This window comes from Heterodontus francisci, unplaced genomic scaffold (genome assembly GCF_036365525.1).
Source record: "Heterodontus francisci isolate sHetFra1 unplaced genomic scaffold, sHetFra1.hap1 HAP1_SCAFFOLD_1040, whole genome shotgun sequence".
In the NCBI taxonomy this organism is placed as follows: domain Eukaryota; kingdom Metazoa; phylum Chordata; class Chondrichthyes; order Heterodontiformes; family Heterodontidae; genus Heterodontus; species Heterodontus francisci.
The window spans coordinates 1-16,679 of NW_027141171.1; the positions used below are offsets into that span (position 1 = coordinate 1).

At 54.3% G+C, this 16,679-nt stretch overlaps 1 protein-coding gene across 1 annotated transcript; it reads left to right on the forward strand.

Annotated features, from left to right (window-relative positions):
- Window positions 1-194: 194 nt before the first annotated feature.
- On the forward strand, window positions 195-13,935 carry LOC137362376 (NADH dehydrogenase [ubiquinone] iron-sulfur protein 8, mitochondrial; the record flags this gene model as incomplete). Its single annotated transcript, XM_068026781.1, has 4 exons — window positions 195-308; window positions 4,552-4,724; window positions 7,159-7,287; window positions 13,729-13,935. Coding segments are annotated over 4 exons (548 nt in total), but the record flags the coding sequence as incomplete, so codon positions are not given.
- Window positions 13,936-16,679: the final 2,744 nt, after the last annotated feature.

Sequence of the window (16,679 nt, forward strand, 5' to 3'; positions counted from 1 at the left end):
TTGTGTGTGTCTGCTCTGGGTGTTAATACAGTATCTGTCGTGTGTGTGTGTTTGCTCTGGGTGTTAATACAGTATCTGTCGTGTGTGTGTGTTTGCTCTGGGTGTTAATACAGTATCTGTCGTGTGTGTGTGTTTGCTCTGGGTGTTAATACAGTATCTGTCGTGTGTATCTCTGCTACTCTCCATTACTCAAGTGATTGGATCTACTATTCCGGCAGAGTACGTCAATCTGAAGGAGGAACCCAAGGATTTACGAACAATCACTGACAATGCTGCACAAACTCTGTTATGGACAGAGTTATTCCGAGGTGAGAACAAACTTCACGCTATTCATAATCATCTGTGTAGGCCAGGGGCAGTGGAGAGGAAACCAGAACCTCTCGCCGACCGGGGAACCTCTCACTGTCCGCCGATCGCTCACTGACCGCCGATCGCTCACTGACCGCCGATCGCTCACTGTCCGCCGATCGCTCACTGACCGCCGATCGCTCACTGACCGCCGATCGCTCACTGACCGCCGATCACTCACTGTCCGGGGAACCTCACTGTCCGCCGATCACTCACTGACCGCCGATCACTCACTGACCGCCGATCGCTCACTGACCGCCGATCGCTCACTGTCCGCCGATCGCTCACTGTCCGCCGATCACTCACTGTCCGGGGAACCTCACTGTCCGTCGATCACTCACTGTCCGGGGAACCTCACTGACCGCCGATCGCTCACTGTCCGGGGAACCTCACTGACCGCCGATCACTCACTGTCCTTGGAACCTCACTGTCCGTCGATCGCTCACTGTCCGGGGAACCTCACTGTCCGCCGATCACTCACTGTCCGAGGAACCTCACTGACCGCCGATCGCTCACTGTCCGGGGAACCTCACTGTCCGGGGAACCTCACTGTCCGCCGATCACTCACTGTCCGTCGATCACTCACTGTCCGCCGATCGCTCACTGTCCGAGGAACCTCACAGTCCGCCGATCACTCACTGTCCGAGGAACCTCACTGTCCGCCGATCACTCACTGTCCGTCGATCACTCACTGTCCGCCGATCGCTCACTGTCCGGGGAACCTCACTGTCCGCCGATCACTCACTGTCCGAGGAACCTCACTGTCCGCCGATCACTCACTGTCCGTCGATCACTCACTGTCCGCCGATCGCTCACTGTCCGAGGAACCTCACAGTCCGCCGATCACTCACTGTCCGCCGATCACTCACTGTCCGAGGAACCTCACTGACCGCCGATCACTCACTGTCCGCCGATCACTCACTGTCCGAGGAACCTCACTGACCGCCGATCACTCACTGTCCGGGGAACCTCACTGTCCGGGGAACCTCACTGTCCGCCGATCACTCACTGTCCGAGGAACCTCACTGACCGCCGATCACTCACTGTCCGCCGATCACTCACTGTCCGAAGAACCTCACAGTCCGCCGATCGCTCACTGTCCGCCGATCACTCACTGTCCGGGGAACCTCACTGTCCGTCGATCACTCACTGTCCGGGGAACCTCACTGTCCGCCGATCACTCACTGTCCGAGGAACCTCACTGACCGCCGATCGCTCACTGTCCGCCGATCACTCACTGTCCGGGAACCTCACTGTCCGTCGATCACTCACTGTCCGGGGAACCTCACTGACCGCCGATCGCTCACTGTCCGGGGAACCTCACTGACCGCCGATCACTCACTGTCCTTGGAACCTCACTGTCCGTCGATCGCTCACTGTCCGAGGAACCTCACTGACCGCCGATCACTCACTGACCGCCGATCACTCACTGTCCGGGGAACCTCACTGTCCGGGGAACCTCACTGTCCGCCGATCACTCACTGTCCGAGGAACCTCACTGACCGCCGATCACTCACTGTCCGCCGATCACTCACTGTCCGAAGAACCTCACAGTCCGCCGATCGCTCACTGTCCGCCGATCACTCACTGTCCGGGGAACCTCACTGTCCGTCGATCACTCACTGTCCGGGGAACCTCACTGTCCGCCGATCACTCACTGTCCGAGGAACCTCACTGACCGCCGATCGCTCACTGTCCGCCGATCACTCACTGTCCGGGGAACCTCACTGTCCGTCGATCACTCACTGTCCGGGGAACCTCACTGACCGCCGATCGCTCACTGTCCGGGGAACCTCACTGACCGCCGATCACTCACTGTCCTTGGAACCTCACTGTCCGTCGATCGCTCACTGTCCGGGGAACCTCACTGTCCGCCGATCACTCACTGTCCGAGGAACCTCACTGACCGCCGATCACTCACTGTCCGCCGATCACTCACTGTCCGAAGAACCTCACAGTCCGCCGATCACTCACTGTCCGTCGATCACTCACTGTCCGCCGATCGCTCACTGACCGCCGATCACTCACTGACCGCCGATCACTCACTGTCCTTGGAACCTCACTGACCGCCGATCACTTACTGACCGCCGATCGCTCACTGTCCGCCGATCGCTCACTGACCGCCGATCGCTCACTGACCGCCGATCACTCACTGACCGCCGATCGCTCACTGTCCGCCGATCACTCACTGACCGCCGATCGCTCACTGACCGCCGATCGCTCACTGTCCGCCGATCGCTCACTGTCCGCCGATCGCTCACTGACCGCCGATCACTCACTGTCCGCCGATCACTCACTGTCCGCCGATCGCTCACTGTCCGCCGATCGCTCACTGTCCGCCGATCACTCACTGTCCGGGGAACCTCACTGTCCGTCGATCGCTCACTGTCCGGGGAACCTCACAGTCCGCCGATCACTCACTGTCCGGGGAACCTCACTGTCCGCCGATCACTCACTGTCCGAAGAACCTCACTGTCCGTCGATCGCTCACTGTCCGAGGAACCTCACAGTCCGCCGATCACTCACTGACCGCCGATCGCTCACTGACCACCGATCACTCACAGTCCGCCGATCACTCACTGACCGCCGATCGCTCACTGACCGCCGATCACTCACTGACCGCCGATCGCTCACTGTCCGCCGATCGCTCACTGACCGCCGATCACTCACTGACCGCCGATCGCTCACTGACCGCCGATCACTCACTGACCGCCGATCGCTCACTGTCCGCCGATCGCTCACTGACCGCCGATCACTCACTGACCGCCGATCGCTCACTGACCGCCGATCGCTCACTGTCCGCCGATCGCTCACTGTCCGCCGATCGCTCACTGACCGCCGATCACTCACTGTCCGCCGATCACTCACTGTCCGCCGATCGCTCACTGTCCGCCGATCGCTCACTGTCCGCCGATCACTCACTGTCCGGGGAACCTCACTGTCCGTCGATCGCTCACTGTCCGGGGAACCTCACAGTCCGCCGATCACTCACTGTCCGGGGAACCTCACTGTCCGCCGATCACTCACTGTCCGAAGAACCTCACTGTCCGTCGATCGCTCACTGTCCGAGGAACCTCACAGTCCGCCGATCACTCACTGACCGCCGATCGCTCACTGACCACCGATCACTCACAGTCCGCCGATCACTCACTGACCGCCGATCGCTCACTGACCACCGATCACTCACAGTCCGCCGATCACTCACTGACCGCCGATCACTCACTGACCGCCGATCGCTCACTGACCACCGATCACTCACTGTCCGAGGAACCTCACTGTCCGTCGATCGCTCACTGACCGCCGATCACTCACTGTCCGTCGATCGCTCACTGTCCGGGGAACCTCACTGTCCGTCGATCGCTCACTGTCCGTCGATCGCTCACTGTCCGGGGAACCTCACTGTCCGTCGATCGCTCACTGACCGCCGATCACTCACTGTCCGTCGATCGCTCACTGTCCGGGGAACCTCACTGTCCGTCGATCGCTCACTGTCCGCCGATCACTCACTGTCCGGGGAACCTCACTGTCCGAGGAACCTCACTGACCGCCGATCACTCACTGACCGTCGATCGCTCACTGACCGCCGATCACTCACTGTCCGTCGATCGCTCACTGTCCGGGGAACCTCACTGTCCGTCGATCGCTCACTGTCCGTCGATCGCTCACTGACCGCCGATCACTCACTGTCCGTCGATCGCTCACTGTCCGTCGATCGCTCACTGTCCGTCGATCGCTCACTGTCCGCCGATCACTCACTGTCCGGGGAACCTCACTGTCCGAGGAACCTCACTGACCGCCGATCGCTCACTGACCACCGATCGCTCACTGACCGCCGATCGCTCACTGACCGCCGATCACTCACTGACCGCCGATCACTCACTGTCCGAGGAACCTCACTGTCCGCCGATCGCTCACTGACCGCCGATCGCTCACTGACCGCCGATCACTCACTGACCGCCGATCACTCACTGTCCGAAGAACCTCACAGTCCGCCGATCACTCACTGTCCGCCGATCACTCACTGTCCGCCGATCACTCACTGACCACCGATCGCTCACTGACCGCCGATCACTCACTGACCGCCGATCACTCACTGTCCGAGGAACCTCACTGACCGCCGATCGCTCACTGACCACCGATCGCTCGCTGACCGCCGATCACTGTGTCCGCGGTAACATCAGTAACTCTCCTTTTCGTTTGCAGGGCTCGCTATGACATTGAGCTACTTGTTTCGGGAACCAGCCACCCTGAACTACCCGTTTGAGAAGGGGCCGCTGAGTCCTCGGTTCCGAGGCGAGCACGCTTTGCGAAGATATCCTTCGGGCGAGGAACGTTGTATTGCTTGTAAACTGTGTGAGGCTGTCTGTCCTGCTCAGGTATGTATGGAGAGCGGGTGATGGTGTCCAGCGGGCGGGCGAGGGTGTGAAGCGGGCGGGGCCAGCGGGTGGGCGAGGGTGGGAGCGGGTGGGGCCAGGGGGCGGGCGAGGGTGTGAAGCGGGCGGGGCCAGCGGGTGGGCGAGGGTGGGAGCGGGTGGGGCCAGGGGGCGGGCGAGGGTGTGAAGCGGGCGGGGCCAGCGGGCGGGCGAGGGTGTGAAGCGGGCGGGGCCAGGAGGCGGGTGGGGCCAGGGGGTGGGCAAGGGTGTGGAGCGGGCGGGGCCAAGGGGCGGGCAAGGGTGTGGAGCGGGCGGGGCCTGGGGGCTGGCGAGGGTGTGGAGCGGGCGCGGCCATGGGGGCGGGCCGGGGTGTGGAGCGGGGCGGTGAGGGTGGCTTCATCACCGTTAAATTGACCCTGATTAACACTTTCTTTGCGCTCTCTCTCTCTCGGCCCCCTCTCTCTCTCTCTCGCGCTCTGCCCCCTCTCTCTCTCTCTCGCGCTCTGCCCCCTCTCTCTCTCTCTCTCGCTCTGCCCCCTCTCTCTCTCTCTCTCGCTCTGCCCCCTCTCTCTCTCGCTCTGCCCCCTCTCTCTCTCTCTCTCGCTCTGCCCCCTCTCTCTCTCTCTCTCGCTCTGCCCCCTCTCTCGCTCTGCCCCCTCTCTCTCTCTGCCCCCTCTCTCTCTCTGCCCCCTCTCTCGCTCTGCCCCCTCTCTCTCTCTCGCTCTGCCCCCTCTCTCTCTCTCTCGCGCTCTGCCCCCTCTCTCTCTCTCTCTCGCGCTCTGCCCCCTCTCTCTCTCTCTCGCTCTGCCCCCTCTCTCTCTCTGCCCCCTCTCTCGCTCTGCCCCCTCTCTCGCTCTGCCCCCTCTCTCTCTCTCTCTCTCGCTCTGCCCCCTCTCTCTCTCTCTCTCGCTCTGCCCCCTCTCTCTCTCTCTCTCGCTCTGCCCCCTCTCTCTCTCTCTCTCTCGCTCTGCCCCCTCTCTCTCTCGCTCTGCCCTCTCTCTCGCTCCGCCCCCTCTCTCTCTCGCTCTGCCCCCTCTCTCGCTCCGCCCCCTCTCTCTCTCGCTCTGCCCACTCTCTCGCTCCGCCCCCTCTCTCTCTCGCTCTGCCCCCTCTCTCGCTCCGCCCCCTCTCTCTCTCTCGCTCGCTCCGCCCCCTCTCTCTCTCTCTCTCTCGCTCTGCCCCCTCTCTCTCTCTCTCTCGCTCTGCCCCCTCTCTCTCTCTCGCTCTGCCCCCTCTCTCTCTCGCTCTGCCCTCTCTCTCGCTCCGCCCCCTCTCTCTCTCGCTCTGCCCCCTCTCTCGCTCCGCCCCCTCTCTCTCTCGCTCTGCCCCCTCTCTCGCTCCGCCCCCTCTCTCTCTCTCGCTCGCCCCGCCCCCTCTCTCTCTCTCGCTCGCTCCGCCCCCTCTCTCTCTCTCTCTCTCTCTCGCTCTGCCCCCTCTCCCTCTCTGCCCCCTCTCTCTCTCTCGCTCTGCCCCCTCTCTCTCTCTCGCTCTGCCCCCCCTCTCTCTCTCTCTCTCTCTCGCTCTGCCCCCTCTCTCTCTCTGCCCCCTCTCCCTCTCTGCCCCCTCTCTCTCCCTCTCTGCCCCATCTCTCTCTCTCTCTGCCCCCTCTCTCTCTGCCCCCTCTTGCTCTGCCCCCTCTCTCTCTCTGCCCCCTCTCCCTCTCTGCCCCCTCTCTCTCCCTCTCTGCCCCCTCTCTCTCCCTCTCTGCCCCCTCTCTCTCCCTCTCTGCCCCCTCTCTCTCCCTCTCTGCCCCCTCTCTCTCCCTCTCTGCCCCCTCTCTCTCTCTCTCTGCCCCCTCTCCCTCTCTGCCCCCTCTCTCTCCCTCTCTGCCCCCTCTCTCTCCCTCTCTGCCCCCTCTCTCTCCCTCTCTGCCCCCTCTCTCTCCCTCTCTGCCCCATCTCTCTCCCTCTCTGCCCCATCTCTCTCCCTCTCTGCCCCATCTCTCTCCCTCTCTGCCCCCTCTCTCTCCCTCTCTGCCCCCTCTCTCTCCCTCTCTCTCCCTCTCTGCCCCCTCTCTGCCCCCTCTCTCTCCCTCTCTGCCCCCTCTCTCTCCCTCTCTGTCCCCTCTCTCTCCCGCTCTGCCCCCTCTCTCTCCCGCTCTGCCCCCTCTCTCTCCCGCTCTGCCCCCTCTCTCTCCCGCTCTGCCCCCTCTCTCTCCCGCTCTGCCCCCTCTCTCTCCCTCTCTGCCCCCTCTCTCTCTCTATCTGCCCCCTCTCTCTCTCTATCTGCCCCCTCTCTCTCTCTATCTGTCCCCTCTCTCTCTCTATCTGTCCCCTCTCTCTCTCGCTCTGCCCCCTCTCTCTCTCGCTCTGCCCCCTCTCTCTCTCTCGCTCTGCCCCCTCTCTCTCTCTCTCTCTGCCCCCTCTCTCTCTCTCTGCCCCCTCTCTCTCTCGCTCTGCCCCCTCTCTCTCTCTCGCTCTGCCCCCCCCTTTTTCAGGCGATCACAATTGAGGCTGAGACGAGGGCCGATGGGAGTCGCAGAACAACGAGATATGACATCGATATGACTAAGTGCATTTACTGTGGCTTCTGTCAGGAGGCTTGTCCTGTGGATGCCATTGTGGAGGTATGTACAAGACCGGGACGTGGGCTGTGTGTGTCTCAGTGTCTCTGTATACAGTGGATGACATTGTGGAGGTGTGTACAAGACCGGGAGGTGGGCTGTGTGTGTCTCAGTGTCTCTGTATACAGTGGATGACATTGTGGAGGTGTGTACAAGACCGGGAGGTGGGCTGTGTGTGTCTGTGTCTCTGTATACAGTGGATGACATTGTGGAGGTGTGTACAAGACCGGGACATGGGCTGTGTGTATCTCAGTGTCTCTGTATACAGTGGATGACATTGTGGAGGTGTGTACAAGACCGGGAGGTGGGCTGTGTGTGTCTCAGTGTCTCTGTATACAGTGGATGACATTGTGGAGGTGTGTACAAGACCGGGACGTGGGCTGTGTGTGTCTCAGTGTCTCTGTATACAGTGGATGACATTGTGGAGGTGTGTACAAGACCGGGACGTGGGCTGTGTGTGTCTCAGTGTCTCTGTATACAGTGGATGACATTGTGGAGGTGTGTACAAGACCGGGACGTGGGCTGTGTGTGTCTCAGTGTCTCTGTATACAGTGGATGACATTGTGGAGGTGTGTACAAGACCGGGACATGGGCTGTGTGTATCTCAGTGTCTCTGTATACAGTGGATGACATTGTGGAGGTGTGTACAAGACCGGGACATGGGCTGTGTGTGTCTCAGTGTCTCTGTATACAGTGGATGACATTGTGGAGGTGTGTACAAGACCGGGACGTGGGCTGTGTGTGTCTCAGTGTCTCTGTATACAGTGGATGACATTGTGGAGGTGTGTACAAGACCGGGACGTGGGCTGTGTGTGTCTCAGTGTCTCTGTATACAGTGGATGACATTGTGGAGGTGTGTACAAGACCGGGACGTGGGCTGTGTGTGTCTCAGTGTCTCTGTATACAGTGGATGACATTGTGGAGGTGTGTACAAGACCGGGAGGTGGGCTGTGTGTGTCTCAGTGTCTCTATACAGTGGATGACATTGTGGAGGTGTGTACAAGACCGGGACGTGGGCTGTGTGTGTCTCAGTGTCTCTGTATACAGTGGATGACATTGTGGAGGTGTGTACAAGACCGGGAGGTGGGCTGTGTGTGTCTCAGTGTCTCTGTATACAGTGGATGACATTGTGGAGGTGTGTACAAGACCGGGAGGTGGGCTGTGTGTGTCTCAGTGTCTCTGTATACAGTGGATGACATTGTGGAGGTGTGTACAAGACCGGGAGGTGGGCTGTGTGTGTCTCAGTGTCTCTGTATACAGTGGATGACATTGTGGAGGTGTGTACAAGACCGGGACGTGGGCTGTGTGTGTCTCAGTGTCTCTGTATACAGTGGATGACATTGTGGAGGTGTGTACAAGACCGGGAAGTGGGCTGTGTGTGTCTCAGTGTCTCTGTATACAGTGGATGACATTGTGGAGGTGTGTACAAGACCGGGACGTGGGCTGTGTGTGTCTCAGTGTCTCTGTATACAGTGGATGACATTGTGGAGGTGTGTACAAGACCGGGAAGTGGGCTGTGTGTGTCTCAGTGTCTCTGTATACAGTGGATGACATTGTGGAGGTGTGTACAAGACCGGGACGTGGGCTGTGTGTGTCTCAGTGTCTCTGTATACAGTGGATGACATTGTGGAGGTGTGTACAAGACCGGGACGTGGGCTGTGTGTGTCTCAGTGTCTCTGTATACAGTGGATGACATTGTGGAGGTGTGTACAAGACCGGGACGTGGGCTGTGTGTGTCTCAGTGTCTCTGTATACAGTGGATGACATTGTGGAGGTGTGTACAAGACCGGGACGTGGGCTGTGTGTGTCTCAGTGTCTCTGTATACAGTGGATGACATTGTGGAGGTGTGTACAAGACCGGGAGGTGGGCTGTGTGTGTCCCACTGCTGAATCTGCATCCACCACACTCTTGTAGTTCATTCCGGATCCGAACCATTCCCAAAGTGAAAAGGTTTTCCGTTGTGTCGTCATTGGTAAAACAGCCAATCGCAATTCATGTCCTCTGCTTCTCGATCCTCCCACCAATGCGAACAGTTTCCCCCGATGTATTCTGTTCAGACACCTCATGATTTTGAACAATACTTTCTGTTTCCTTTCTCTCAGCCGTTTGCTGCTGTCCGTTTTATTCCATGCACTTCGACTTTGCTGACAAGTCTGTCATGTGGAACTTTATCAAATGCCTTTTGGAAGTCCATGTAGACCACATCAACCACATGACCCTCATCATCCCTCTCTGTTACCACATTGAAAAACTCCATTAAATTAGTTAAACACAATGTGCCTTTAACAAATAAAAACAAAATACTGCGGATGCTGGAAATCTGAAATAAAAACAAGAAATGCTGGAACCACTCAGCAGGTCTGGCAGCATCTGTGGAAAGAGAAGTAGAGTTAACGTTTCGGGTCAGTGACCCTTCTTCGGAACTGACAAATATTAGAAAAGTCACAGGTTATGAGCAAGTGAGGTGGGGGTGGGGCAAGAGATAACAAAGGAGAAGGTGCAGATTGGACCAGGCCACATAGCTGACCAAAAGGTCACGGAGCAAAGGCAAACAATATGTTAATGGTGTGTTGAAAGACAAAGCATTAGTACAGATTAGGTGTGAATACACTGAATGTTGAACAGCAGCAAGTGCAAACCTGAAAAAAAAAACAGTGGGTAAGCAAACTGAACAAACTAAGATGAAATGAAAAAAATGCAAAAAAAAAAGATTGTAAAAAAGAATGTAAAAAAAAAGGAAGAAAAAAATAACTAAAAATGAAAGTAAAATGGGGGCTGTCATGCTCTGAAATTATTGAACTCAATGTTCAGTCCGGCAGGCTGTAGTGTGCCTAATCGGTAGATGAGGTGCTGTTCCTCGAGCTTGCGTTGATGTTCACTGGAACACTGCAGCAACCCCAGGACAAAGAACAAAGAAAATTACAGCACAGGAACAGGCCCTTCGGCCCTCCAAGCCTGCGCCGATCCAGATTCTCTGTCTAAACATGTTGCCTATTTTCTAAGGGTCTGTATCTCTTTACTTCCTGCCCATTCATGTATCTGTCTAGATACATCTTAAAAGACGCTATCGTGCCCGCGTCTACCACCTCCGCTGGCAACGCGTTCCAGGCACCCACCACCCTCTGCGTAAAGAACTTTCCACGCATATCCCCCCTAAACTTTTCCCCTTTCACTGTGAACTCGTGTCCCCTAGTAATTGAATCCCCCACTCTGGGAAAAAGCTTCTTGCTATCCACCCTGTCTATACCTCTCATGATTTTGTACACCTCAATCAGGTCCCCCCTCAACCTCCGTCTTTCTAATGAAAATAATCCTAATCTACTCAACCTCTCTTCATAGCTGGCGCCCTCCATACCAGGCAACATCCTGGTGAATCTCCTCTGCACCCTCTCCAAAGCATCCACATCCCTTTGGTAATGTGGCAACCAGAACTGCACGCAGTATTCCAAATGTGGCCGAACCAAAGTCCTATACAACTGTAACATGACCTGCCAACTCTTGTACTCAATACCCTGTCCGATGAAGGCAAGCATGCCGTATGCCTTCTTGACCACTCTATTGACCTGCGTTGCCACCTTCAGGGAACAATGGACCTGAACACCCAAATCTCTCTGTACATCAATTTTCCCCAGGACTTTTCCATTTACTGTATAGTTCACTCTGAATTGGATCTTCCAAAATGCATCACCTCGCATTTGCCCTGATTGAACTCCATCTGCCATTTCTCTGCCCAACTCTCCAATCTATCTATATTCTGCTGTATTCTCTGACAGTCCCCTTCACTATCTGCTACTCCACCAATCTTAGTGTCGTCTGCAAACTTGCTAATCAGACCACCTATACTTTCCTCCAAATCATTTATGTATATCACAAACAACAGTGGTCCCAGCACGGATCCCTGTGGAACACCACTGGTCACACGTCTCCATTTTGAGAAACTCCCTTCCACTGCTACTCTCTGTCTCCTGTTGCCCAGCCAGTTCTTTATCCATCTAGCTAGTACACCTTGGACCCCATGCGCCTTCACTTTCTCCATCAGCCTACCATGGGGAACCTTATCAAACGCCTTACTGAAGTCCATGTATATGACATCTACAGCCCTTCCCTCATCAATCAACTTTGTCACTTCCTCAAAGAATTCTATTAAGTTGGTAAGACATGACCTTCCCTTCACAAAACCATGTTGCCTATCACTGATAAGCCCATTTTCTTCCAAATGGGAATAGATCCTATCCCTCAGTATCTTCTCCAGCAGCTTCCCTACCACTGACGTCAGGCTCACCGGTCTATAATTACCTGGATTATCCCTGCTACCCTTCTTAAACAAGGGGACAACATTAGCAATTCTCCAGTCCTCCGGGACCTCTCCCGTGTTTAAGGATGCTGCAAAGATATCTGTTAAGGCCCCAGCTATTTCCTCTCTCGCTTCCCATCCGGACCTGGGGACTTGTCCACCTTAATGCCTTTTAGAATACCCAACACTTCCTCCCTCCTTATGTTGACTTGACCTAGAGTAATCAAACATCTGTCCCTAACCTCAACATCCGTCATGTCCCTCTCCTCGGTGAATACCGATGCAAAGTACTCGTTTAGAATCTCACCCATTTTCTCTGACTCCACGCATAACTTTCCTCCTTTGTCCTTGAGTGGGCCAATCCTTTCTCTAGTTACCCTCTTGCTCCTTATATATGAATAAAAGGCTTTGGGATTTTCCTTAACCCTGTTTGCTAAAGATATTTCATGACCCCTTTTAGCCCTCTTAATTCCTCGTTTCAGATTGGTCCTACATTCCCGATATTCTTTCAAAGCTTCGTCTTTCTTCAGCCTCCTAGATCTTATGTATGCTCCCTTTTTCCTCTTAGCTAGTCTCACAATTTCACCTGTCATCCATGGTTCCCTAATCTTGCCATTTCTATCCCTCATTTTAATTTTTTTTTAATTTTAGAGATACAGCACTGAAACAGGCCCTTCGGCCCACCGAGTCTGTGCCGACCAACAACCACCCATTTATACTAACCCTACAGTAATCCCATATTCCCTACCACCTATCTACACTGGGGGCAATTTATAATGGCCAATTTACCTATCACTTGCAAGTCTTTGGCTGTGGGAGGAAACCGGAGCACCCGGCGAAAACCCACGCGGTCACAGGGAGAACTTGCAAACTCCACACAGGCAGTACCCAGAATTGAACCCGGGTCCCTGGAGCTGTGAGGCTGCAGTGCTAACCACTGCACCACTGTGCCGCACAGGAACATGTCTCTCCTGCACGCTAATCAACCTCTCTTTAAAAGCCTCCCACATATTACATGTGGATTTACCTTCAAACAGCTGCTCCCAATCTACATTCCCCAGCTCCTGCCGAATTTTGGTATAGTTGGCCTTCCCCCAATTTAGCACTCTTCCTTTAGGACCACTCTCGTCTTTGTCCATGATTATTTTAAAGCTTACGGAATTGTGATCACTATTCCCAAAGTAGTCCCCTACTAAAACTTCAACCACCTGGCCAGGCTTATTCCCTAACACCAGGTCCAGTATGGCCCCTTCCCGAGTTGGACTATTTTCATACTGCTCTAGAAAACCCTCCTGGATGCTCCTTACAAATTCTGCTCCATCTGGACCTCTAACACTAAGTGAATCCCAGTCAATGTTGGGAAAATTAAAATCTCCTATCACCACCACCCTGTTGCTCCTACATCTTTCCATAATCTGTTTACATATTTGAGATGTGAGCATGAGAGCAGGGGGGAGTGTTGAAATGGCAAGCAACCGGAAGCTCAGGGTCCTGCTTGCGGACTGAGCGGAGATGTTCCGCAAAGCGGTCACCCAGTCTGCGCTTGGTCTCCCCAATGTAGAGGAGACCACACTGTGAGCAGCGAATACAGTATACTACATTGAAAGAAGTACAAGTAAATCGCTGCTTCACCTGAAAGGAGTGTTTGGGGCCTGGGATAGTGTGGAGAGAGGAGGTAAATGGGCAGGCATTACACCTCCTGCGATTGCAGGGGAAGGTGCCATGGAACGGGGACGAGGTGGTGGGGGTAATGGAGGAGTGGACCAGGGTGTCGCGGAGGGAACGATCTCTTCGGAATGCTGATAGGGGAAGGGAGGGGAAGATGCGACTGGTAGTGGCATCACGCTGGAGGTGGCGGAAATGGCGGAGGATGATCCTTTGGATATGGAGGCTGGTGGGGTGAAAAGTGAGGAGAAGAGGAACCCCGTCACGGTTCTGGGAGGGAGGGGAAGGGGTGAGAGTAGAGGTGCGGGGAATGGGCCGGACATGGTTGAGGAAAAAGGAGGTCATATCAGAAGCACCATCATGGAAGGTAGCATCATCAGAGCAGATTATACCTTTAACAAATCCATGCTGCTTTACTTAATGAACCCACATTTGTACAAGTGACTGTTAACTTTGTCCCCCCTTTCACGCTTTGTTTTGACAGGGCCCTAACTTTGAGTTCTCCACTGCAACACACGAGGAATTGCTGTACAACAAGGAGAAGCTTCTGAACAATGGGGACAAGTGGGAAGCGGAGATCGGAGCCAACATTCAGGCTGACTACCTGTACCGCTGAGTGTGTAACAGGCAGACGATGCTGCCGACATCTCACTCGTCGAACGCCTGGGAATAAATCTAACTTTTCAAACCAGCCGGCCATGCTTTTCTTTCAACGTTGCTCGGGCAGCCCTGTCCCAGGCAGTGGGATTTGTGCATGAGCTTGGGAGCTGATCTATTCGGCAACTAGGAGCTAGGGTGGAAGCTTAGAGCGAGAACAACCAGAGTTGTTATCTCTGGGTTGTTGCCTGTGCCACGTGCGAGCGAAGAGAGGAATAGGGAGAGAGAGGAGTTGAACACGTGGCTGCAGGGATGGTGTAGGAGGGAGGGTTTTGGTTTCCTGGATAATTGGGGCTCTTTCTGGGGTAGGTGGGACCTCTACAAACAGGATGGTCTTCACCTGAACCAGAGGGGTACCAATATCCTGGGGGGGAGATTTGTTAGTGCTCTTCGGGGGGGTTTAAACTAAATCAGCAGGGGAATGGGAACCTAAATTGTAGTTCCAGTGTACAGGATGTTGAGAGTAGTGAGGTCAGGGATAAGGTTACAGGGATGCAAGAGGGCACTGGCAAGCAAGAACTTGGTTTAAAGTGTGTCTACTTCAACGCCAGGAGCATCCGGAATAAGGTGGGTGAGCTTGCAGCATGGGTTGGTACCTGGGATCCTGATGTTGTGGCCATTTCAGAGACATGGGTAGAGCAGGGGCAGGAATGGATGTTGCAGGTTCCGGGATTTAGATGTTTCAGTAAGAACAGAGAAGAGGGTAAAAGAGGGGGGGGGGTGTGGCATTGTCAATCAAGGAGAGTATTACAGCGGCAGAAAGGACGTTTGAGGACTCGTCTACTGAGGTAGTATGGGCCGAGGTTAGAAACAGGAGAGGAGAGGTCACCCTGTTGGGAGTTTTCTATAGACCTCCGAATAGTTCCAGAGATGCAGAGGAAAGGATAGCGAAGATGATTCTCGACAGGGGTGAGAGTAACAGGGTAGTGGTTATGGGGGACTTTAACTTTCCAAATATTGACTGGAAATACTATAGTTCGAGTACTTTAGATGGGTCTGTTTTTGTCCAGTGTGTGCAGGAGGGTTTTCTGACACAGTATGTGGACAGGCCAACCAGGGGCGATGCCACATTGGATTTGGTACTGGGTAATGAACCCGGCCAGGTGTTCGATTTAGATGTAGGTGAGCACTTTGGCGATAGTGATCACAATTCGGTTAGGTTTACCTTAGCGATGGGCAGGGACAGGTATATACCGCAGGGCAAGAATTATAGCTGGGGGAAAGGAAATTATGATGCGATTAGGCAAGATTTAGGATGCGTAGGATGGGGAAGGAAACTGCAGGGGATGGGCACAAACGAAATGTGGAGCTTATTCAAGGAGCAGCTACTGCGTGTCCTTGATAAGTATGTACCTGTCAGGCAGGGAGGAAGTTGTCGAGCGAGGGAGCCGTGGTTTACTCAAGAAGTTGAAGCGCTTGTCAAGAGGAAGAGGGCGGCTTATGTTAGGATGAGACGTGAAGGCTCAGTTAGGGCGCTTGAGAGTTACAAGCTAGCCAGGAAGGATCTAAAGGGAGGGCTAAGAAGAGCAAGGAGAGGACACGAGAAGTCATTGGCGGATAGGATCAAAGAAAACCCTAAGGCTTTCTGTAGGTATATCAGGAATAAACGAATGATAAGAGTTAGAACAGGGCCAATCAAGGATAGTAGTGGGAAGTTGTGTGCGGAATCAGAGGAGATAGGGGAAGCGTTAAATGAATATTTTTCGTCAGTATTTACAGTAGAAAAAGAAAATGTTGCCGAGGAGATTACTGAGATACAGCCTACTAGGCTAGATGGGATTGAGATTCACAAGGAGGAGGTGTTAGCAATTTTGGAAAGAGTGAAAATAGATAAGTCCCCTGGGCCAGATGGGATTTATCCTAGGATTCTCTGGGAAGCCAGGGAGGAGATTGCAGAGCCGTTGTTGTTGATCTTTATGTCGTCATTGTCGACAGGAGTAGTGCCGGAGGACTGGAGGATAGCAAATGTTGTCCCCTTGTTCAAGAAGGGGAGTAGAGACAGCCCTGGTAATTATAGACCTGTGAGCCTTACTTCGGTTGTGGGTAAAATGTTGGAAAAGGTTATAAGAGACAGGATTTATAATCATCTTGAAAAGAATAAGTTCATTAGAGATAGTCAGCACGGTTTTGTGAAAGGTAGGTCGTGCCTCACAAACCTTATTGAGTTTTTCGAGAAGGTGACCAAACAGGTGGATGAGGGTAAAGCCGTGGATGTGGTGTATATGGATTTCAGTAAGGCGTTTGATAAGGTTCCCCACAGTAGGCTATTGCAGAAAATACGGAAGTATGGGGTTGAAGGTGATTTAGAGCTTTGGATCAGAAATTGGCTAGCTGAAAGAAGACAGAGGGTGGTGGTTGATGGCAAATGTTCATCCTGGAGTTTAGTTACTAGTGGTGTACCGCAAGGTTCTGTTTTGGGGCCACTGCTGTTTGTCATTTTTATAAACGACCTGGATGAGGGTGTAGAAGGGTGGGTTAGTAAATTTGCGGATGACACGAAGGTCGGTGGAGTTGTGGATAGTGTCGAAGGGTACAGAGGGACATAGATAGGCTGCAGAGCTGGGCTGAGAGATGGCAAATGGAGTTCAATGCGGAGAAGTGTGAGGTGATTCACTTTGGAAGGAGTAACAGCAATGCAGAGTACTGGGCTAATGGGAAGATTCTTGGTAGTGTAGATGAGCAGAGAGATCTTGGTATCCAGGTACATAAATCCCTGAAAGTTGCTACCCAGGTTAATAGGGCTGTTAAGAAGGCATATGGTGTGTTAGCTTTTATTAG